Source organism: Lacerta agilis, chromosome 2 (genome assembly GCF_009819535.1).
Source record: "Lacerta agilis isolate rLacAgi1 chromosome 2, rLacAgi1.pri, whole genome shotgun sequence".
Classification (NCBI taxonomy): Eukaryota; Metazoa; Chordata; class Lepidosauria; order Squamata; family Lacertidae; genus Lacerta; species Lacerta agilis.
In genome coordinates, this window is record NC_046313.1 from 111,050,616 (window position 1) to 111,075,404 (window position 24,789).

General features: G+C 47.3%; 1 protein-coding gene across 1 annotated transcript; it reads left to right on the forward strand.

Moving 5' to 3' along the window:
- The first annotated feature begins 942 nt into the window (after positions 1 to 942).
- LOC117042721 (zinc finger protein 174-like) lies at positions 943 to 7,754 on the forward strand. Its single transcript, XM_033142342.1, has 7 exons — positions 943 to 1,752; positions 2,253 to 2,373; positions 2,985 to 3,067; positions 4,980 to 5,112; positions 5,247 to 5,330; positions 6,149 to 6,638; positions 6,863 to 7,754. Exons 1-6 carry the CDS (start codon positions 1,057 to 1,059, stop codon positions 6,610 to 6,612), a joined length of 1,581 nt encoding a protein of 526 aa, XP_032998233.1. The 5' UTR covers positions 943 to 1,056; the 3' UTR covers positions 6,613 to 6,638; positions 6,863 to 7,754.
- Positions 7,755 to 24,789: the final 17,035 nt, after the last annotated feature.

The window sequence follows — 24,789 nt, forward strand, 5'->3', positions numbered from 1 at the left end:
GCCGCCTTCTTATTCTTGCTCTGCCTATCCTTTCCTCTCCGGAATCTCCGGAACCTTCAGAAACGACCTTCAGAACTCCAAGCAACTTCTCACGACCTTCAGTTTCATAACCAGCGGACCCAATCATAACCAGTGGGAGCAGGCACTCTGGGAATTACTGGTTATCCCAGATGTTGGTTATCCCCACACATCTGCATGGAAAACATCCTTCACCGCTCTCCTAGGCATGGTTTTGCTAGATTGTGTAATTTGTCCACCTGCCAGTATAATACTTGCAAGAGATAATGTGCAATGTAATATTACATTGGGATTATCCTATCCCATGATTAATGACCTTGGAGTGGTGTTAGGCTTTTTCTTGGCAGCTGCAGCTCAGATTATGTGGTCCACCCCAGGTGTGAGCAATTTAGTGCTCTCTCTCTGTGGGCGGGGCGAGTAATTCAGCAAACAAGCCTCGAAAAACCTATAAGTTCCCTGGGATTCGAGGCTACAGTGGGGGCTTCCAGCAGCTGAAAGGAGACATTGCTTGCTTGGTATGGTATATTCTTATGTATGATCTGCCTGCTGTTTAATAAATCTTGAGACTTCTTAGAACTGTAGAGTTGGACGGGATCCTGACAATCATCTGTTCCAACCCCCTGCAATGCAGGAATATGCAGCTGTCCCATACAGGGATTGAACCTGCAACCTTAGCGTTATCATCACTTGTGTCTTGTATTGTTTCTGTATGCCAGAGAAAGAAGCCCCTTGCCTTTGGCAAGACACTGTCCAAACTGTTTCTTAATTATTATTATTTTTTTTTGGGGGGGGGGAAGTTGGTAGAAATAAAGAACAGCAAAAGTTGCCTTCTCTCTCAAGTATATATCATGTACCGGTAACTAAAGAGATACTTATTTTCTACTCTTATCTCTTTCCTGTAGGGAGTATCCCTGCCATCCATCTTGGGGAATGTTCTCAAGAAAAGGCTGAAGGCCTCAGAAATGCGCGTAAAACTACCCGTTGTAACTGACAGGATTTTGCCAAGAGAATAAGGGGCGGGGGAACTGAGAGTTGAAAATGGAGATAAGCTGTGAAGACCTGGGGAAAGGTCCAGGCATTGCCCTCTTTGAAGAGTTTCCAAGAGGGGCAGCACCACAAAATGTTAACCGGAAAACCCAGGAGCCGCCACCACAGCAGAGGGTGAGCCAATCTGAAGAATTCCTGAAGGACCTCCAGCCCCCAGAGCTGATTCTGGAGAATTCAGGATTCACAGAGTCCATACTGTGGGAAGATGATCCTGAAGGGTTCCTGGTCTCCTTTGAGAAAGTTGCTGAAGCTTGTCGATGGCCGAGAAAAGAATGGGCAGCTCGGCTTGTGCCGGCCCTTAGCGGAGAAGCAGCCAGAGCCTTTGGAAAGCTGGCTGCTGGTGACAGAGAGGACTATGGGAAAGTGAAGGCTGCCATCTTACAAGGGGATGCGATCAAAATGGAGGTCCAGCGCCAGTGCTTCAGGCAGTTCCGCTTCCAGGAGGTGGAAGACCCGCAGAGGGCATATGGCCGGCTCCATGAGCTTTGTCGTCAGTGGTTGAAGCCAGAGAAACACACAAAGGAGCAGATCCTGGATCTGGTGGTTCGGGAGCAGTTCCTGGCCATCCTGCCCCAGGAAACCCAGAAGAGGTTGGAGAAATGTAGCCCGAAAGCCTGTGCCGAGGCAGTGGCCCTGGCAGAAGACCTCCTGAGGAACCATCAAGAGGCCAAGATGTGGAGACTGGAGGTGAGATTTGCATGATGTGAAAACTTAATGGCCTGTCTGTTTGAAGCCAGCGCAGAGAGGTGATGTGGGTTGCCAACTGCTGAGAAAACAGGCCTGCCTTGCTCTTGTGCCATTAATAAGAGGCTTGATGTGCAGCAGAGGTTCCCAAACTGGTCCATGGACCACCAGTCTCCACAAGCATCGTTCAGGCACAATAGGAATGAAGAAACCTCATGGGAATGCAAAATGTATTTTAAAAAAAAATTATTATTGAAAGTTCAAAAAGTACATAATTATATGTGCACTAAACATGGTGAGACGTAAATAAAAGAGAGAAAGAGAGAAAGAGAAACAGAACCTGTGTCGAAGGGGAAATAAAAGGGGAAGTGGGGAAACGCAAAACTGTATATTTTGCAAGGTTATTGTACTTCACCAATTCTTCAGAAATTGAGTATGGCCTCCATCCCTAATGTTTCTGTTTCAGTCCACTTTATGGGATGCAATTTTCCTTGCTGTTTCAGGAGCCGTTGCAGAAGATGACCCAGAGTTTCTTGAGAGCAGAGGAGATGGCGGCCCACTCCGCCGAGAGAGAGATCTGCAAGGAAGCCAGGCAGCAGGGTGGTGGTGGTGCCACACTTCTATGTAATGGTTAAGTGACTCACCATAGGCCGGCCGAGCAGTGGGGCAGGCAGGTGGCCGAGGCAGGCCTTTCTATGCCCACCTCTCACCCCCCCCCCTTTGACCTTGACAGCTGCCACTGCTGATAGAAGGAAGTGTGCAGACAGAAAGGGAGGTGGGTGAAGGGGAGAAACATGAGCAGCAATTGGGGGATCTTGGGACTGGGCAAACTGGGAGGGGAGGGAGGAGTTTGGGGTGAAATGTGAGTGGGTGGAGATTGGTAATGGGGCAGGGAGTTGGCAGGTGGTCTGGAATTTTTGATGTTGCTGAGCAAGCACTTTTTGTTGTGCAGAAGACGACAAAATAGGTACTGTTAACAAAACAACTCTGCTGGTCCAAGCAGCCCATTGGATTTGGCTGTGGTGCTCTGCTAAGAACAGGGCGTCCACTAGTGGAATGCCTGTTGTGATCTGTGGCTACCACAAGTGGATCTCCTCCTTTGTGTGTCCAAACTCTCTGATACTTGTAAGCAGCTTTGATTATGTTTTGAGAATGGATGGATCATGGGAATGACTGAAATAAATAACAATACAAATGTTGCTTCTGAAAACATAACCTGTTCTTGTCTCTTACAGCCAGCAGAACAACACCCCAAAGTGTCTCTGCTCCCTTGCATTGCCCTGATGGATCAGAGTTGGCAGAAGGTGTCTTGGATGAGGTGGGTTCATGCGTTAGCTGTCCTGATATCTCCCCTCCTTCTGCAGGCTTCTGAATCTTCCTTTGCATGTTTTTTTGAATTGGGCAGCTTTTTTCTGTCACCTTGCTGCCAAATTCAGAAGGTGACATCTTTTTCATTTTAGTTTTTCCTATTCCTGACTGATTTGCCCAAAATTACCATGGAGGCCTGTCCAGCCTAATGTATGGTTACCAGATTTAGAAGGTGATTGGGCCGGATTTGGCCCCCGGGCCTTAGGTTGCCTACCCATGCCTTAGCCTAATGAAGGGGTGATATGATAGCCATGTTCAAATATATAAAAGGATGTCATATAGAGGAAGGAGAAAGGTTGTTTTCTGCTGCTCCAGAGAAGCGGACACGGAGCAATGGATTCAAACCACAAGAAAGAAGATTCCACCTAAACATGAGAAAGAACTTCCTGACAGTGAGAGCTGTTTGACAGTGGAATTTGCTGCCAAGGAGTGTGGTGGAGTCTCCTTCTTTGGAGGTCTTTAAGCGGAGGCTTGACAGCCATCTGTCAGGAATGCTTTGATGGTGTTTCCTGCTTGGCAGGGCGTTGGACTGGATGGCCCTTGTGGTCTCTTCCGATTCTAGGATTCTATTCTAAGCCCATGGGCTGAAGTTTGCCATTGCTGCACTAACCCATAGGTTGTTCCACTGGCAGAGGAAGAGGGGGTGGGGGGATTGCACTGCTCCTGGCAGCGCGTTCCCGGTGGAGTGCCATCGTGGCTGCCTCCCCGCCCGCGCTGGACGCCACACCCCTGGGATGCGCGCGCGCCAGCCATTCCCCTGCCTGCTCACCACCCCACCCCACCCCACCCCCAGTTGCTGGACCATGAAGCTCCACCACTGGGTTGTTCAACAAACCATCGGTTGTCCTGAAAACAACTGGACAAGCAACAGCTTGTTTCTCCAAACTGTGTTTTCAAGTACTGATGCCACTTCGCTAAAAACCTTAGTTTCTGTAGGAAGCAGATGCATATGTGATAGTAAGGGACCTAAGGGGCTAGATTTAAGGGATTTAAGTGGCAGGAAGGGAGATTTTGGTTGGACATGAGGAGAAACATTTTGATGGTAAGAATTGCTGGAGATCTTCAATCCGAACCTGGAGAACTCTAGCTCTGAATCTCCTGCATTGAGCAGGAAATTAGACTTATTGGCTAAGAAGGTCTTTTCCAGGTCACATACATGCCATATATAACAATCTCTGGCAATCAAGCAGCCTAATAAGCAGCAACAACTCCCTGTCAGTTTTATGTAAGTTTATTTACAAGAAGAAACACATCCAGAGCCCGGTCTTCCCGCCTGCTCTCATTAACAGTAGTTGTTCAGTCTGTCTCATCGTCCCTTCCCCAACAGAAAGAACGCCAAAATCGAGCCATTCTTCTCCTTCCCTTCCATTGTTCTCTGAGCTTCTCCCATCTTCTAGTACGGGGGACTAGCCTGTCTTCTCCTCACTCCCAGAAGACACAGACTCAGACTCTGGCTTATCTGATGGTTGCCTGGCAACGCTATGGCTGACTTCCAACTCTTCCTCTCCTTGGGAGCTAACAGCTTCTTCCCTGGGAAGGAGGGGGGTCTGGGCTGTCCTCTCTAAACTCTGACAAACAGCTCTCATCTTTAGAGTCGGCCCCTTGTTCATTTAGCTCAGTTTCTGAGGCCGACTTCTGCTGTGCTCGGAGCAGGGGGCACATTCCTGACACCATACATTTAAAAGCACCTGCCAAGGAATCCTGGGAACTGCTGCTTACTCCTCATACAGATACAATTTCCAGCACCCATAACAAACAACTGTGTGTCCAGGTTTCTTTAGAGGGAAGGAATTAGCTTTAAATGTATGGCATGAATGTGACCTTCTACAGTTCTGTATTCAGAGCAGGAAACCCTCTTGTAGTTTCAGGGGACAGTTGATTTGAAGGGTGCGACTATCTTGTCAGATACAGCAGAGAAGGCTGCGCTCAATCCAATTCAGAGCCCTGTGTACTGGAAAGTTTTAGAGGAGGAGGACGAGACCGTTGCTTTCTCAGGTAAATATCTCAAGCATATGTACACTGCTGTCACACCCCAAAAGGATTGGATTTGTCTGGCATCCATATTTCTCCCAGTTGTGAGACAAACTCCTCTTTTCTCCCCATTCATCATTTGTGTCTCCAACCTGTAGGAGGACCACTGGTCTTACCCAGCCTGGTTGGACAAGAAAAAGTAGTATTTGTCCCAAACTCTGATCATATAGATACATTCCCAGGTAAGACTCTATCAGGTAAGGGTTATCACAGAGACTCCATGGTTACATCCTGGTGGCGATGAGTACATAGGCAACAGCCTGAAACCACATCAGTGTCTTGCACCATCTGATCCAATACTATCGGCTCTGACTTGCAGCAGCTCTTCAGCGTCTAAAACACAGAGACGGTCCTTTCCCATCCCCCTGCTTATCGAGATCCTTTATTAGTTAGAGAGAGCAGAGACTGAGATGGAGATATTGGCTGTGTTTGTACTTCCAGTAATCTAGTTACGGGGATAGTGGTCCCCATTATTCCCATGTTACAAGAGAAGAATATTCGAAAGAGAGCCCTGCATGATCAAATCCTGCGTCCTAGCCCAGCACCTTATTTTCCCCGCTATGTCCCTTGGAAAACTACAAGCAGGACCATGAGCGGAGCAAACCACCTCATATGATTCCCAGCAACTGATACCCAGATGCAACACTGCTGCTGATATTGACATTACCATCATGACTTAATATAAGAACAGTTCTGCTAGATTAGGCCTAAGAACCATCTAGGCCAGTATATTTTTCTGGGAGCGGCCAAGCAGATGCCCATGGGAATCCCATAAGTAGGACCTGAGCAACTGATTATCGCTGGCATATTTTCTCTGGACAGCAGGTATTGAGGCTGGGTGTTCAGGGTTTGCCCAAGGCCAGGCAGTAAGTCTGTGCCAGAGAGTTAAGAATGAACTCTGTCCATCGTGCTTCAAAGCTCAGTTCTCTCTACAATGCAGAACTGTCTCTTGTATAAAATAGCAATGATTCCCCCCTGTGTTTTCTCACCTTCACAACAGGCTGGAGCATGAAAAGGAAGGAAACTGAAAATTCTCAGCAAGGAAGCCCTGAGCGACAAGGCCCATCTGTGATCCGATCAGGAGAAACCCAGAACACTGTTCCTTTGTGTCCTGGTGTTTCCCTGAGTCCTGGAGTGATGTGGCATCAAATGAGTGACCAAGGGACGAAGCAAGGAGAGCCGACTCTGCATGGTATGAGCCAGGCGTTTGCAGAAGGAATCGCAGATCTACCACAAGAGAAAAAACTCCAGCGCGGGTACAGAACTTTCTCCTCAAACCTCGCTCAGCACAGGCAGATTCACACGCGGGAAAGACTTTACCAGTGCTTTGAGTGCGAGAAAACCTTCTGGGGGGTACATGCCCTTTCTGGCCACCTGAGAATCCACAAGACCAAGATGGAGCCCAGAGGCAAGAGGCGACTGCTTGCCAGGGCATCTCTCACCAAAGGTCAGAGATTACTCTGAGGCTGCAGATATGAGCAGACAATAGACTTGTGGAAACCTGCTTTGTTGGGGCTATTTTTTTGCGGGGGGGGGGGGGGGGTGGAGTCCAGCAACTGGAGCTGGGTGCAAAACAGTGCTTCCTCAGAACAGCTGCTGGGGACTTAATTGCAACTTTGATTTCAGATTTGACCACTACTGAGGTCAATCCAGTTCCCTAGTTTTCCTTGTATTACTGTATATACATTTGTTAAGTTACTCTTTAATTTTATGAAACAGTACACGGATCAGTAAAATGTTTCCCCTATTATGCCCTTTCAGAAGCGGCTCGGTAGGTGGGGCAGAGTTGCTATGCCTGCTTCCCAGTAGGTGGGTTACTGCTGCTTACCAGGCAATAGATGAATGAGGAGGTTGGCATGGTGCAAACACACCAGCAGAGAGAGCCAGACCAGTGCTCCTGCCAGTGCCTTTGCACCACACTGACCTTTCCCCCTCTCCCTCCTGTTAAGCAACAGCAATCCATCTGCCAGGAAGTTATAATAATGGATTTGTCCCACCCAGCACAACACCTCTATGTAAGTTTCATTCTCTGTGTTGAAGAATTAATCAAACTGATTGGTTGATCAAACATTGTGTCTCTTATCGGGATGGGTTAATTCAACTTTCTCTCCATCCCTGTAGGAAATGAGGGGCTAAGTAAGTTCAGGGTGGAGACTCCTCAGCGGAAAAGGAATGATAGAGAGGGTGTATCTAATGGAAGGATAGCAGAATTTCCTCAAAGTAAGATGACACTGGCTCAAGAACCAGAATGGGAACCTGAAGGGCAGCAGGGAAAGAAGACAGTGAAGACACAAAATGAGCCCATCAAGCTCTTAGATGGCCGCAAGTCCACAAAGGAAACTGTGGCGCACATGTGGGTGAAAAAATTGTCGTACTCCTCCCAGCCTGGGAATGTGTGCCCTAGCACACCAGGATTTGTAACCCAGGAAACTCCTCCTACAGAGAAGGCACCCTATCTATGTCCCTCGTGTGGCAAAACCTTCATGAACAAGGTCCATCTTGAAGATCATTGTAGGCTCCATATAGGAGATGCTTTATGGATGCCCATTGTGTGGGGAAAAGTTTAACTGGAGAAACTGTGTATTCAAACATTTGTGGATCCATAGTGGGGAAGAAAATGTTCACAGGTACTGCGTGTGGTAGAAGCTTTCGTTGGAAAACCAGGTTGAGAACACACTGGGAGACTCGTACAAGGAATTGTTCTAAACTGAAATTGATTTAGTTTGAAATTGAACAATGCAGGCAAAGGTGCAGGGCTGTGCAAGCACTGATGATCTCTGGTGATGCCTGTGACCCCTTTTTGGCCTGGCCACATTTTTCCTGCCCCAATGTCTGACCTGATATCATGCATGGTATTGGGTGTAGGGTCTATGGGCATGGCTGTGCCAAAATGGCCCTGTGAGCCAAATTAGGGAGGTCTGATGGGCCTAAGTTGGCCAGGTGGCCTGGTGGTTCCCTACTCCCACTTTAGAGAGAGTTTCATTGGCCATCAGATAATCCACACAGGAAAGAAAGCCTATGGATGCTTTGAGTGAGGAAAAAGCTTATACAGTAGTGGGAAGTTGTAGATATTAAACCTCTGACTGTAAAATTTGATGGGTTCAGGAGAGATAGAGAGCACTGCTTGTTTCTCCAACACCACTCTGTCATTTCCTCCCTACCTGAATCTGACTTCGCTTGTTGCATTGGTGAGAGTGATGGGTTGCTTGGGTGTGGAGGCTTGTAATCTGTAAACCCAGATTTGTAGTTCAATATGAAGACACATTGCTTTTTGCCCATTTTCTCTTTCTTCCTGGTTGTTTCCTTGAAGAACGTTTTGTAGAATTTTCCTGGAACTGTTGATGCACAAATCCAGAGGAACAGTCATGTGAATCACCAGAGAGCAAGGGAGAATGTTGCTTGTTCTGATGTAAAAAGAGGCTTAATGCTGTACAATTGCATCTTGTACAAGGGCTACATTCTGGGGATGGTGCATGTATACAAAAATACGCATACGCAAACCACCCTCTTGGAACTGCCCCCATGAGACCATCCTTACCTTCCAAGCAAGGGCAGAGAGCTTTTAAGTATCTCCAGCTTGCTTTCCAGCCTAGTGAGTAAGCTTGGGGATCCCATGGGTCTGTCTGAGTTCCTGCAAGAGCATCCCAGAACTTGGTAAGCAAGACAAAGCTTAAAAGCTTCTTGATGTCAGGAAAGCCCAGCACAAAAAGAGCTTTTAAGCTCTTCTCTTCACATGCAATTAATTTGTGCAATTTCAACTGGACGGATTTCAACTGCACAAGGCTGAAATCCTACAATTTAATTGTGAGCAAGATGCATATGGTACTGTAATTGACATTTGAATCTATGCATAGTCAACCTGGCATCATCCAAATAGTGTGGGACTCCAACTTTCATCAGCCACAGCCAACCAACATGGCCAATGGGCAGGGATGATGGAAGCTGTAGTTCAACAAAAAGTGGAAGGCACCACTTTGGCTATCCCTGCTCTAGCCAAATAGGAAATTAGACCTTGTTACATACCCAGAAGAATCAATAGAGAGACCCTATAATACTGTACCCTGTTCTGGTACATGTGCAGATAGATATACAAAGTTATGTGTGCCCTGTTAAAATGTGGCAGCTGGGAGGCAAGGAGGAATTGTTGAATTACTTTTTGTCTATTAAAAATAGCTTTGAAGTTTCAAAATCAGTGGAGTGACTTCTTTTACTTAACCTCTTGTATTTACAAGCTAATTCTTAAGCCCCACTGATCTTAATGTGACTTATTTTTCAGTAAACACATGCTTAGGTTTGCAATCCAAGGTGTCAGTTTTTACTAGTTAAGCCTTAAAACGTTCTATGTCTTAGTTAGAATGCCCATATGAAACTCTGCCAAATCAATCCCTACAAAACAACAAGTGAGACCTTTTCAACTTCTATAAGTCAGACTGGTCTCAACAAGAAGCAGGAACTTTTCTGTTTTGGCCCCCAGGTTCTGCGGCGCTCTTTGAAAGTCGCTCTGTTTATTCCCCAAAGATTTTGGCAAATTGACTCACCCCCCCCCCAACCCAGCTGCACTGCCTTTCTGTTGCTGCTGATATAGTTTTAAAGCTGGGGTTATCAAATTTTCTACTCACAGGCCCCTTTTGAGATGGCTGAAAATTACTGAGGGTCACAAGTCACATTTCCCTGAGAGTCTTTCTTCCAAATATTATCATTGATTGATTCTGAACAAGCAAGCACCTTGCCCAGCTTTCCAAACTCTGGGGGTCCTTAGACATTTATTGGAGGCTGGGATTCTCAGTGACAGAATCAGTCGGAGCCTGGAGAGAAGTACAAGTTGGCAACTCAGGTAGACAGGAGGAAGCCAACACTGTTTTTCCTTTCGTGTCTCCGGTTAGCCATGCCTCTGCTTCTCCTGAGCTGCCTCCTCTTGGGGTTCTTCCCTCCTTCCCACTAATAACTGCCTCTTTCCCCTCATCCATTTTCATTCGTTTCATGTATTGTATACCTATGCCACTTTTCACTCACATGAGTCACAAAATGACTCACAAGCAATAACATAATAGAACATCACAATTACCGTATTTTTCGCTCCATAGGGCGCACCGGACCATAGGGCACACCTCATTTTTAGAGGAGGAAACGAGATTAAAAATATTTTTTTCTGGTTTTCCTTCTCTAAAAGCCCTGTTTTTTTGAGGATCAGCTAAAAGTTTTGCAGCTTTTTTTGGCAAAGGGGGAAAAGCAAAGCTCCTTTTGCGAAGGGGGAAAAGCAAAGAGGAAAAGCCCCGTTTTTATGGGGTTCAACTCACATTTCTGCAGCTTCTAAAGGAAAGGGAGCCTTTTCTACAGTTTCCAGACAGATAATCTAATCAGCCAGTCACATGTTGCTGGGGAAACAAACAACCTCCCTCTGCAGCACATTCAACAATGGAGGCCTGGGCAAGGGGGCAGGGCTGAAAGGGAGCCGGGGACTCTTATCTCTCTCCTGATCTCTTGCTGATCAGCTGCTGAGCCCGGTCCTTTCAACACCCCCTTTTCTCTTTGTAAAATAAAAAGCATGATCCTCTTTTGGCCCATGAGAAATTCGGCTCCAGGGACCACCATTCACTCCATAAGATGCACAGATATTTCCCCTTACTTTTTAGGAGGAAAAAAGTAAAACAACCACCTTCTATAAAGCACTATTGTTAAAAGAATTCTAAGGTCTCAAATATAGAATAAATATTCATAAATGCACACATATCTAAATATATAAACCATGTGTCTAAAATAGTAGAGGAGAACAATCCTGAAGCCAGATGCAGTTTCTCTCGCTGGCCCTGATCCACCTTCCCATCAGCCCCTTGTTTTAGGGGCTCCCCCCTTTCTCTCACTTATGGCTGCCCCCCCCCCCGCAGCCACCATGTCCTTTTGTGGCATCGCAAGTTGTCTGTATTTAACGGCAACAGTGCAGCCTCCCAAGGCCTGACAACTGCAGGGGCAGCTCAGCAGTGATTCATTTCTTTAGAAAATATTTGTCAAATGAAACTCAGAATGGACTCTACACTTAGATGTATTTCGAAAGACCTGTAAGAGCTGGCTGGCATTTAAGCCCTGCATTCTGTCGCCCTGGAAGATGGAGCAAGCTTGTTTTCTCCTGCTGTGGAGGGAAGGCTCAAACCAATGGCTTCAAGTTACGAGGAAGGAGAATCCGCCTAAACATCAGGAAGATCTTTCTGATGGTAAGAGCTTCTTGATAGTGGAACAATCTCCCTTGAAGGTTTTTAAGCAGAGGTTGGATGGCCCTCTGTCATGGATGGTTTCACTAGATTCCTGCATTGCAGGGGGTTGGACTAGATGACCCTTAGGGGTCCCTTCCAACTCTGATTCTATGATTTCTCTTCATTGCTTTCACCAGGAGGGTTTATGTATGTGTTGAAAAAGCTTCCTTAGCTTCAGACAGCCCTTTGGTCCTCTTAACAGAAATGCACAGGAATGCATGGCTTGAATCCATTTGCCTATTTTTCTCTTATAGGCACCACTGCATGTAAAATAAAAGGTGTGTGTGTTGTTTGTTTTTATGCAAAGCTTCAAAGAGTTAAACCCAGTGAAGGTTGTTTCCTAGAGAGGCCCATCAAGGAAGCATGCAAAACAGTGAAGCCTCCTTTCCTGTTAGAGGATGTTCCCCCAAGGGACTAGAGCTACTATGCAGTCCTTACAATATTTCCGGTAGTCAACTGAACAGATTTCCACCCTAACTTTCAATGCAAGGGGTATATAATGCAGAGACAGAAGGAACATTGTTGCTTTCACAAAACACTTATGTGAGATGTAAGGTTGTCACCACAGACTTGCCAAGGAACAAATTGATGCCACTTTGTGCCCACAGAAAAGTCCTTGTTGCTTTCAGACAAATACCAGCTGTTGAGGCTGTGTGCCTTTTTCTCCCTCTGTGAAATTCCTTACATTAGGAGCAGAGGGATAAGAAGAGAATCTGGAGTGGAGCAAAGACATAAAGTGTAGGGAAGGTGCTTTTTTAGTATTTCATTCCAACACCCTGGAAAAGTTTGCTTTTGGGGAAAGGGCCATAGCTCACAGGAGTAGAGCAGCTGCTTGGCATGCAGAAAGTCCTGGGTTCAAGAGATGCCAAAAGTATCGCTTCAGGTAGGGCTGGGAAAAGACTGGAGCCCTGGAGACAACACTGCGCTAGATGGACCAATAGTCTTCTTCCGATGTTCTAAAAGAGGGGGGCCATTTGGCAGGAAAATCACTGATCTCTTGAGCTTTCCATACCCTCCAACATTTTTTCCAATGAAAATAGGGACATCCTAAGGAAAAGTGGGACATTTTGGGATCAAATCAGAAACTGGGATGGCTTCTCTAAATCAAGGATGTTCCTGGAAAATAGGGGCACTTGGAGGGTCTGGCCTTCCTCTTCCCCTGGCACAAGGCGGAGAAAAGTTAAGAAGTTAAGCCACAAAACCTCGTCTTGCTCATTATGGCTTGTTAAAGGTAAAAGTAAAGGGACCTCTGACCCCGTGTCCGACTGGGGTTGCAGTGCTCATCTTGCTTTATTGGCCGAGGGAGCCGGTGTACAGCTTCTGGGTCATGTGGCCAGCATGACTAAGCCGCTTCTGGTGAACCAGAGCAGCGCTTGTTAGAGAGCAACAAAACTCACCATCTCTGGTTTAGATGCAAAGGTGAAAAACCATCCCTTCCTCCCTTCTGTCCTTTATCTAAATCATTTTGTTCAACAGACATACAGAAAGGTTTCTTCAACTGCTTACAATTATCAATGAGAAGACATGACACAAAAGGAAAATTTATTGAGAGGGGGTAAGTAAGCATAGGCACTGCTGCTCAGGCTCCATCTATGCTATGCATTTAAAGCAGAATGCGCCACTTTAAACCCCCACAAAATTTTGGGAACTGTAGTTTTGTAAGGGTGCTGAGGGTTGTTAGGAGATCCCTACCCCCCCTCACAGGGCTACAGTTTCCAGAGTGGCTTAACAGTCAGTCTTTCTTCCTGGGGAACTCTGGGAATTGTAGTTCTAGCAGGGAATGGGAAAGGCTCTGCGCAACAATTCTCAGCACGCTTAAGTTACAGTTTCCAGGATCCTTTGGGGGAGGCTGTGACTGTTTAAAGTGGTTTAAAGTTATGATTCTGCTTTCGATGTACAGATGGGGCCTTAGTTACAGAATTCTTGCCAGCACCACCTGAAGAGAAAAGAAATTTTGCAAACATGTAGAATAAAAAAGGAGTCACAAACTCCTGTTTGTTTGTTTTTTTTTTAAACAGAATTTATTGACATTTTCACAAAATAACACAAACCCAACCCCCACACCTACAAATATCAAAACAAATACAAATACACATAATGTCAGGATTCTTCTTCTTATCTGTATACCTTACTAAAAAAAAAAAAAAATTCTAGTTCCAAATCTTGACGTTTGACTTCCCCCGCCTATACACCTTCGGTTTTAAAACAGTACACTATTTCCTTAACAACTTTTCTCTATAAAGATTAACTTTACTTAAAAAAGAAAAAACACCTTTGTCTTAATCTTTGCATTATAACCTAAAACTTAACCAAATATTCTTACAGCTAAACTTGTTTCTTCTATCATTTATCATGCTGCTTTTCACTTAAATTCAATATCTCCTTACTTATTTAAAATAGACTTGTAATTAACAGACTTCACACTCCGATTTCGGATACCATGGCAGACCATCTATATTATACATTAATTGGTTCAACCCACTCCCCTTCTGTCCATTATCTTCTCCTGTCTTTCACCAGAACCGGATCTCCTATTATATTCTTCTGAATGTCCACAGATCCAGGTTGCACCCACAACAAACCCTGCATCGAGCTCCAAGATGTTCATCCTCTCCATTCTGAGTTTCTCCGTGCCTTTGTACCATACTTCTTCTTCTTGTAGAAATCTTAATTCTGTGTCCCTCGACCCCGAACTGCCACCTCGGAGTCTGGATATTAAAAATCTTTCCGTTCCAGGGCTGCTGCCACCCCCTGAAATCGGCCCCTGTTCCACTCGGATTTGCTCAGCCATCTCAAACCATCCTTCCAACACATCTTCCAGCTCTTTGCAAAAGTCTGTTTCCATTGAATAAAACTTTCGAAAAGCCTCCTCTGTGGAAAACAAATTCTTTCCATTTATAATCCCACTCAAGGCTCTTAATTTTCGATCAAGCAGTTCCAATTGAAAGACAGTAAGCTTTTCCTCATCCTCCCAGTCCTTCAGTGCCAACATAAGCGCAAAGTCCAACATCTTCGGGGGGAGGTGGGTATCAAGTTACGTTTCCTGTCTTTTCCTTCCTTTGTCTCAATTTTTTCCTACGCAAGTCCAAATCGCCGCCATTTCTTCCGATGTCGGAATATAAAGACCAAAACTTCAAACGGAGATATTTTTTCCTCAGTTAACCCCCAAAAGGAGATCTCAACAGACTCAGTTTTCAAATTCAAAATGCTTTCAATTGATTGTTGTAGCAGCAGTCACTTAAAGGGTTAATTTCTTTCACCACCCGAAGGGAGAGAGGCGGGCTGCCTTTCTTCTTAATCCCAGAGCTTTCCCGGAATACAAAGAGTCAGTCAATTACTCACAGCTTCTGGTTTCTTAGCAACTCCTTAATGACAGGTAGAACAGAGACGCCGCATGTAAACATCCTGGTTGGGGCATGTCCCCTAAAGCCCGGCTCCGTGGTCCCTTCACCCCCACTCCCCCTTTACAGGGGGAGCGGGGGAAGGGTTCGGAGCACAACGGGCACAGCCGGGGAGCCCAGGGCACGGGACGCTCTTCCCGCGCCCCAACCGAAGCCCCGCTATGCGGCTGCAGGGCTCCTAACCCCCGGGATGAACTGGGTGCTTCGCAGCCGAAGCAGCCCACGACCATCCATAATGGCGCCAGCCGCCGGAAGCCCTCCTGTTTGTTTTTTTCTTGTTTTTCTAAAGGTGCAAGACACTATTACTGCAGTGTTGTAAGAATTTCAAGGTCTTTCATATATATACTGTATAACAATTGTTATTAATTTACCAAACAAATAAGGCCACATGTCTGAAAACAGCACAGAAAGACAGGCCTCACTGCATTTTTACTCCTAGCTGGCCAAGTGTTTTCATCTGCAGGGAGGAGGTGAAAAGTCTCTGCCTGAGGGCCAGATGATGGGCCATTTCCCTCACAAAGGACAGCCATTAGCCCTACGGCCAGGGCAGGAAACCTTTTGTTTTGCAGAAATGTGTGTCTGGGAGGGGTCAAGGAGAGATGGCACAGGTTTGGAAAATTCCCAAGTTACCTCCTCTGACCCTCCCATTTTGTGATGTAGCTCTGATGTATCTGGGGGAATGATGGTGGTGGTGTTCCGTCATTCAGTCATGTCCGACTCTTCGTGACCCCATGGACCAGAGGACGCCAGGCACGCCTATCCTTCACTGCCTCTCGCAGTTTGGCCAAACTCATTTTAGTAGCTTCGAGAACACTGTCCAACCATCTCATCCTCTGTCGTCCCCTTCTCCTTGTGCCCTCCATCTTTCCCAACATCAGGGTCTTTTCCAGGGAGTCTTCCCTTCTCATGAGGTGGCCAAAGTACTGGAGCCTCAACTTCAGGATCTGTCCTTCTAGTGAGCACTCAGGGTTACACCTATTCTGTGATTGGATTATGTTTCTGTGGGTGGGCTAGACTCCAGGAGGGATTTTGAAATGTCTTTATAAGAACATGGCAGCATTGTTCTGGGTCTTTTCCCCTGAGAAACACAGTTGTTGCAACAGCTTCAATAAAGATAAAGCTTACTAGCTGCTTTGCTTCTCAATCTTCTCTGGTTGGTCTCTGTTTTTTACTCCTACCAATGGAGAACCTGCAAAAGACTTTGCAAGGGCTCTTGTGTACCCCATAAGGGAATAAGGGCAGATTTTTTATTATTACAGCAGAATCTGGCAAGGATGAAAATGGAGGTGCGAAAGCTTTGACGGGATGGATGCCTGGGCCATAGGCAAGACCCTCATGTCCTCCAGGCTGGGAGTATTGGAGAAGTGCTTCAGAGAATACCAATAATGCAGCTGGTCAAACAGGAGCCATGTAAGGGTCTGTTTCAGCACTGGGAAATGCAGTGGTAGGAGTTCTTGAGGATGGTGGAATCGCCTCTGTCACACCAGGCAACAGCACAGTTGCTGGAAGAGCCCAGGCCTTGGGACGATGTCAAGGCCTTCCTGGCCTCCTATGAGCAAGTGGCCAAAGCCTGCTGGTAGCCCAAGCAGAAGTGGGCGACTCGACTCCTGCCAGCCCTCTGGGGTGAAGCCGAGTAGGCCTTTGTCAGGCTGGAAGCCGGGGACAGAGAAGACTATGGGAAGGTGAAGGCGGCCATCTTGCAGAGGGACACCAAGAGGAGGAAGAGCCAGTGCTGGCACTACAGACATTGCTGCTACCAGGAAGCAGAGGGGCCCAAAGGGGCTTACAGCCAGCTCCAGGAGCTGTGCCACGGGTGGCTGAAGGCTGAGAGGAACACCAAGGAGCTGGTCCTGGAGATGCTGGTCCTGGAGCAGTTCCTGGCTGTGGTTTTTATTTAATCCAGGGGTGGGGAAAGCTGTTGAGCCTGAGGGCCGCATTACCTCCTGGGCAACTTTCTGTGGGCCACATGCCAATGCTGGGCTGGGAAATCGTTAGCCAATATTACTATCTCAATTTGGTGGCAAAATGTGTGGAACATTGTGCTTCAGGGGAGAGGGAAAAATCACTTGGCACGTTAGGTTGGAAAAGCTAAACCCAGACAATTTTGCTCCTCTATGTTGGGACTTCATCTCACATGTCAAGAAGAAGAAGAAGAAGAAGAGTTTGGATTTGATATCCCGCTTTTCACTACCCGAAGGAGTCTCAAAGCGGCTAACATTCTCCTTTCCCTTCCTCCCCCACAACAAACACTCTGTGAGGTGAGTGGGGCTGAGAGACTTCAGAGAAGTGTGACTAGCCCGGGGGTCAGCAACCTGCGGCTCCGGAGCCGCATGCGGCTCTCTGACAGGTCTCCCGCGGCTCCGGCATGCCCCCTTTCAATGCCCTTTCAATAATAATTAAATGGTTATCGGCAAAAAAAGGGCCAAAAAAACCATGAATAATCCGCATCAACGTTGAACAGCTGGGCGGTCTTTCTCAGCCCTCTCGGGGTTCCCGAGGACAGACCCAAGATTGATGTCCACCTTGACCACTCCCAGAGAGAGGAAGCGACTTCTTCACACCAATAAGCGTGTGGGGAGGGCTGAGCTTTTACCACCTCGGCGTGCCGATTGGCAGGACAGATCGCCCGCCTTGGCGCATAGGCTCGGAGCCGGGGCCGGGGCCTTACCGCCAAGGTAGCCACTGAGGATGAAGGCGGGAGGCGGGAATGGGAGAGCGATGCTTCGTTCGGCCAATGAGCCGCCGGGATGCCTGTTCCTGTTTGAGGGGAACATGCCAATGAGGGTGGCGTTAGGGCGGGGAGAAGAAGGAGCTGGGCTTTGCGAGTTATCGAGAGAGAGAGAGAGAGAGAAAAGAGTCGGGATAATAAAGGCGGCGGGAGGTGGCGGCGGCGGCGATTGGAGCGGCCCCTGTTCTGAGCAGCCCCTGTCGGGCGGAATCCTTTTCAAAGCGGCCGCGCGGAGGGCGGAGCAGGCGGGCCAGGCGTCGCCATGACGGGAGGGCAGTGATGGTCGCCGACAGGATGAAGTAGAGCTGCTTTGGGGCGGCGGCGGTGAAAACGTCCGGGCTGCTTCTGAAACCTCCGCCAACCGGTGCTTCGCCAGCGCTCGCTGCGGGCGGTGTACATGCTCAAGACGGCCCCAAGGGCGGCTCGGGGGCCCAGAGCCCCGAGGCCGGCGCGCTGCAGTGCCTGGCGTGATTTCCCCCCCCAAAAACCTGTTTTTTGCTTTTTGGCTTTTTGCCTTGCTCTCCCACCCCCCTCTCTTTTTCTTCCTCCCCTCCTTTTTTAATCCAAGGGGAGAAATCCCATTTTTAAAACAAACAAACAAACGAAAAACAAACAAACACCCCCCACAGCTGCTGCAGCCACTCTATTTGAATTTTTATTATTACCCTTTTCTCCCTCTATCCCCCCCTTTTCTTTTCTCTTCCCCTTTTGTTTTTGTTTTCAAAAAAAGGAAAAAGAAGAAAAAGATTTCCCCCCTTTATTTTTATTTTTTAAACTACTACATATTTTTAATATTCTCCCCACCCCACCCCACCCCCAATTTATATTTTTCCACCCCACTTTTCCATTCCCACCCCCCTTTTTCTTTCTTTATTAGTTCGCTTGCCAACCTATCTTAGAGGGGGAAGCCCTCTCTCCCACCCACCACACCCCCCAAAAAACAACTTTGAGCTGAACCCCAAAAAACGGGGGTAGATCACTGCTGAAAGTAGATCACAGTTTCTTGGGAGTTGGCCACCCCTGGTATAAGACATGTAACTAGAATAAAAATTTAAAAAAACCAAGCAAATAATTGTAATAACTACTGTAATAAAGCACTGCTATAATTATATATAATTTCCCTAAAATTTTGGTTTCATTTGCCTTTCCGTGCTGAAATGTCACAACCTGAACGACCATGACTTGCCCCCCCCCCTAGTTTTGATCCTGGGTACGCCCCTGAGTCAATGCAAAAAAGTAATAACTTATTCTTGTTGTTTTTACTAATTATACTTTGCATTGGCTCCTATACGTTATTTATTATTATTGCATTAAGGTAAGAAACAATATATGCAGCGTTATATTTGTTTTAAATGTCGCAATGGTTTTGCGGCTCCCAGTTGTTTTTTCCCCCTTTGGAAACGGGTCCAAGTGGCTCTTTGTGTCTTAAAGGTTGCAGACCCCTGGACTAGCCCAAGGTCACCCAGCAGCTGCATGTGGAGGAGTGGAGACGCGAACCCGGTTCCCCAGATAACGAGTCTACCGCTCTTAACCACTACACCACACTGGCTCTCAGTAATGAACAATTGCAGCAATCTCTGCAATCCGTTCTGTTGGTTATTTGAAATAGTTTTTGAATCACAATGCCTTTCCTTATTGACTCCCCCCCCCCAATGCAGCTTCCTTCCTTCCGAAGAAAGTTGTGATTAATTATATAATATATGGTATAGCTTTTCACGCCAGTTACTTTTGGTTCCCATGCTGATCCAATCTGGTTGGACTGTTCTTCATTATTTAATTTTTGTTTTTGGCACTGTTCTGTATCACTTTGATAAATACATCAATAAAAAATTATTACAAAGAGAACATGGGAGCCTCAGAAAAGTCTTAGAACAGAGGGAGGGACCCTCCTGTCCTTTGTCTCACACAACAACCCTGGTATGAAGCAGTCCTGGGATTTGGGGAACGGGGTGGCATTACTGCTCCATCTTAGGCAGCAAAATATCTTGGATTAGCTCTGCACACGCAGAGAGAGTAGAAAAGAAACCCTTGTCATTCCCTCCGGGGCAACTTTCCAGGGGCACATGCTGGGGGGGGGGGAGGCCAGGAGCTGAACTGGGAAGAGCAACAAAAGTAAATTTTACCTCTGTAAGGTAGGTAAGATCCCTTCCTGCATTGCAGGGGGTTGGACTAGATGACCCTCAGGTTCCCTTCCAACTCTACAATTCTATCATCCTAAGACAAGCTAGAGGCATTATCAGAGTTCAAGGACATTTGTGAGGGGCAGCAAGACCAGGGAGGGGCCACATAGAGAGAGTTCAAGAGATGCAGTTTGCCACCGAGACTAAGATTCCACCTATGCAATTTAAGACTGGATTAATGCAATGCCGCTCCATGCAGGACTTCCGCTGCACACGATCCAAAAGCTGCAGTTAGTGCACAATTGCTGACAGAATGGAAAAATTCTTTCCAGTAGCAACTTAGAGACCAACTGAGTTTGTTCTTGGTATGAGCTTTCATGTGCATGCACACTTAAAAACTGGCAGTGATCAGTGGGGGGTTCAGGTCAAAGTTGTTGAGCTTTTTTTTTAAAAAGGAAAGCCCTGTTTTGGGGGGTTCACATAGAAGTTGGTAAGCTTCTTTAGGGAGGAGGAAAGCGACATTTTTAAGAAGGAAAGCCCTGTTTTTGGTGGTTCAGGTCATTTTAGGGGTGCAGGGCAGAGATGTTGAGTTTTTTTTAGGCGAGCCAAAGTTTTTTAGCTTCTTTGGGGGGAGCCACTGATCTACCGGTGAGAAAATAGCAGCAGGAGACTCTTTCAGGTGGTTCGCAATCTATCAGAACCACCTGCGTCATCGGGGCCTGGTACGGACCCCAACATCTCCTGCAATGCGTTTGCAAAGTTTTTTGCAGATAAAGTCGCTCAGATTCGGAAAGAGGTAGACTCCACCGTGGGAGCAGGGCTGGGGCAGGAGAGTGCCAGAGCCCTGTCTGGTCAAGTTGCATGGAATCAATTTCAATCTGTTATCCCCGAGGATGTGGACAGGCTGCTTGGATGCATGAAACCAACCACCTGTCTCCTTGATCCTTGCCCATCCTGGCTAATAAAAGCAAGCCGGGAAGGGCTGGGCGATGGGCTCTGCGGGGTGGTGAATGCTTCCCTCTGCGAGGGAATCTTTCCAGACCCGTTAAAAGAGGCGGTCATTAAACCGCTTCTTAAAAAAACATCTTTAGACCCGGCCAATATGGCCAACTATAGCCCAGTCTCAAATCTTCCATTCTTGGGCAAGGTGATTGAGCGGGTGGTTGCTGAACAACTTCAGGCACGCCTGGAAGAAGCGGACCATTTGGATCCCTTCCAATCGGGATTCAGGCCTCATCATGGAACTGAAACTGCCTTGGTGGTGCTGGTTGATGATCTCCGGCGGGCTAGGGACAAAGGTGAGAGCTGTTTCCTGGTTCTGCTGGATCTCTCAGTGGCCTTTGATACAATTGACCATAACATCCTTCTGGACCGGCTAGAGGGGTTGGGAGCTGGGGGCACTGTTATACAGTGGTTCCACTCCTTCCTCCTGGGCCATGTGCAGAAAGTGGTGGGGGGGGATGAGTGTTCAGACCCCTGGGCCCTCACTTGTGGGGTACCTCAGGGTTCCATCCTCTCCCCCATGCTTTTTAACATCTATATGAAGCCGCTGGGAGAGATCATAAGGGGGGTTGGGCTGGGCGTCCATCAATATGCGGATGATACCCAGATCTACCTCTCCTTTAAATCTGAACCAGTGAAGGCAGTTGAAGGTCCTGTGTGAGTGCCTGGAGGCGGTTGGAGGATGGATGGCGGCTAATGGATTGAGGTTGAATCCTGACAAGACAGAAGTACTGTTTTTTGGGGACAGGGTGCGAGCAGGTGTGGGGGATTCCCTGGTCCTGAATGGGGTAACTGTGCCCCTGAAGGACCAGGTGCGCAGCCTGGGAGTCATTTTTGGACTCACAGCTGTCCATGGAGGCACAGGTTAATTCTGTGTCCAGGGCGGCTGTCTACCAGCTCCATCTGGTATGCAGGCTGAGACCCTACCTGCCCACGGACTGTTTCGCCAGAGTGGTGCATGCTCTGGTTATCTCCCACTTGGACTACTGCAATGCGCTCTATGTGGGGCTACCTTTGAAGGTGACCCGGAAACTACAACTAATCCAGAATGCGGCAGCGAGACTGGTAACGGGGGGCAGCCGCCAAGACCATAAAACACTGGTCCTGAAAGATCTCCATTGGCTCCCAATACGTTTCCGAGCACAATTCAAAGTGTTGGTGTTGACCTTTAAAGCCCTAAACGGCCACGGTCCAGTATACCTGAAGGAGCGTCTCCACCCTCATCGTTCTGCCCAGACACTGAGGTCCAGGGCCGAGGGCCTTCTGGCGGTTCCCTCAATGCGAGAAGCAAAACTACAGGGAACCAGGCAGAAGGCCTTCTCGGTGGTGGCGCCCGCCCTGTGGAACTCTCTCCCTTCAGATGTCAAACAGATAGACAACTACCAGACATTTAGAGGACATCTGAAGGCAGCCCTGTTTAGGGAAGCTGTTAATGTGTGATATTTTAATGTATTTTGATTTTTGTTGGAAGTCGCCCAGAGTTGGCTGGGGAAATCCAGCCAGATGGGCGGGGTATAAATAATAATAATAATAACATTAGTAATAATAATAATAATAATAATAATAATAATAATAATAATAATTTACCACAGAAGATGTCCAGTGATCTACTGGTAGATCACGATCTACCTGTTGGACATGCCTGTGTTAATATATAAAGCCCTTAACTTGGGATTAGTTAACCTACAAGATCGCCTTACCCAATATACACCCACTCTTACCACTTCAATCGGTGGAACGGGCACTTCCAGGTGCCACAAAATACCTGTTCCATCTAACTTTGGAACTCTCTGCCTATTGAGACCAAGCAGGTGCCTTCACTGTGCTCCCTTCAGTGCCTGCTAAAACCAGATTTGTTAGGCAAGCCTACCAAAATATTTAGAAAGCTTTAATCTTTAGTTATTTTAACTTACTCAAAGTCTGAAATTATTGTTGTTCTTATTGGGAATTTTATTATTTTATATGCAAACCGCTTAGAGGTTTGCTTGTTAGTTTTACAATCAGTGTATGAATTTTACGAAATAAATAAGAAACTACTGGTGGAACTGCGGGGAATTCTTAACTCGGCTTCCCTTGCCTACAAGCCTAAAATTGCAACAGCTTAATAATAAATAAATAAAATACATACATACATACATATTTAAGGGTAGAAGCTTCTGTAGACCATATCATCAAATGCAAATTGCTATTTGCAATGGGGCTGTGTGGTTCAGTGGTCAGAGCATCTGCTTTGCATGGAGGAGGTCTCAGTTTCTGTTCCTGACATGTCCAGGAGAGGGAGGCCAAGGAGACTCTGTCGCCTGAAATTTTGGAGAACCTCTGCTGCCAATCAGTGCATGTAATAGTGGGCTGGATGGGCCCAATGGATGAAGGCACCTTCCCATCTTGCAATTTAATCAAAAAGACACAGAGAGACATTTGATCAGTTTCATCTGAATTGGCGGTAGCAACGCGATTCCACCCACTCCCTCCGTTCAAAAGGGCACCGGAAATAGAGGATGAAAGCGCGTGTCTGTTGCAGCCTCATCCCTGCCTCTTGCCTCCTTCTTTAAAAAGCGTGGCTGCCCGATCCGGCCTTAAAACGCAGCTTTCTCGGGAAAGTAAAGCTTGCAAACCCCAACCACCCCCGCTAAGGTTTGGCCTGATCCGGGCTGCAACCTCCTCCTGTCCCAGAGTGATGGATGGAGGGAGAGAGAAAGTATTGCTGGAAAGGGTTAAACTCAGATTCCTGGAGGAACTGGGAAATTTGAGAAGGGAGGTGGACCTGGAAGTGGTGTAATAATTCTCTCTTTCTCTCTTGCTCCCTCCCCTTCTCTTTCCTGCTTTGTTGAGAGGGACGGATGCCTGCTTTTGAATGGCTGCGAGGGAGAGGTGAGTTTTAAAGGGGCAGATTTGGCCGAAATGCGGTGGGAGCTGATGCAGATCCAGAGAATATGCAGCGAGGAAGAGTTGCAAAAATGCGTTACTTGTTGTCCGGCCTGTGTGCGGAGCGACTGGGAAATTTGGGCTTCCAACTAGGTTCGGGGGTGGGTGGGTGGGTAGGAAGTCCCCACTGCATCCCCGCACCTTTTGAGCTTGGGGCAATGGTCGATTTGCAGGTTTGGAAACAACAACATGCACGGAGTGGCGTGGCCAGGTGTGCTTTGGGAACACCGTCTTCTGATCTAGAAGCTGTTACCCCCAAATCACCCTTGAAGTGGGGGCTCTTCTCTCCGCGGTTCAAAAGGCCACACCAGCATTTCTGCCTCACCTTTTCCTTCAAGGAGTGCAAGGTGCTGCACATGGTTTTCTCCTCTTCATTTCATCCCCCACAACAACCTTGTGATCTAGGTTAGGACAAGAGATTGGCCCAGGGTCACCCCAGTGAGCTTCATGACTGAGTGGGGATTCGAACTCAGGTCTCCCTAGTCTGACACCCTAACCGCTGCTACTCCCAGGGGAAGAGTGTACAGCAGGGGTGGGGAACCTTTTCCCAGCGCGAGGGCCGCATTCCCTTCCAGGCAGCCTTTGGAGGGCCATATGCCGGTTGTAGGAGATGGGAGCAAGGCAAAAAACAGGCACTGTTTGTGGTAAAAGGTGGTTGGAATAACCAATGTAAATTGATGGGAGTTGTAGTCCATCAACATCAGGCAGGGGGAATTTGAGACTGAGCAGGCTTCTGTTTCCCCAGCTTCTGGGACTTGAGCGCATGTTGTAAATGGCACTATACATTCAGAGCACTATGATAATCACTTTAAACTGTCGTGGCTTCCCTCCCAGGGAATCCTGGGAGCTGTAGTTTGTTGAAGGTGCTGGGAGCTGTTCAGAGAGACCAAAATTCCCCTCACAGACATAGAATTCTTACAGATCCCTGGAAAGAGGGATTGACAGTTCAACTGCTATGGCAGTTGTGGTGTTTTAAATTTCATAGTGCCACAGTTTGCCAAAATGGCTCCTCCTTTATGCCCTTCTGCAGGAACCGGTCCCACTTGCCGTTCAGAAAGACACCCAGGGGATACCGTCAGAGAAAGTCTTGGCAAAATGCTATAGAGTCTCCTCCTTGAACTGATTCTGTCTGTATAGCCACAGACCCGAGACAAAAATTTGACATTACAAGTGTGGGATATTTGTCCCAGTTCCCCCCCCCCCCACTCCACCCTGAA

Excerpts from the sequence above, each read along its gene's own strand:
- LOC117042721 (XM_033142342.1), top strand. The coding sequence starts at position 1,057 with ATGGAGATAAGCTGTGAAGACCTGGGGAAAGGTCCAGGCATTGCCCTC. Across the intron at positions 2,374-2,984 it reads TGGTGGTGCCACACTTCTAT|CCAGCAGAACAACACCCCAA; the intron begins GTAATGGTTAAG and ends TGTCTCTTACAG. Across the intron at positions 3,068-4,979 it reads CAGAAGGTGTCTTGGATGAG|TTTCAGGGGACAGTTGATTT; the intron begins GTGGGTTCATGC and ends ACCCTCTTGTAG.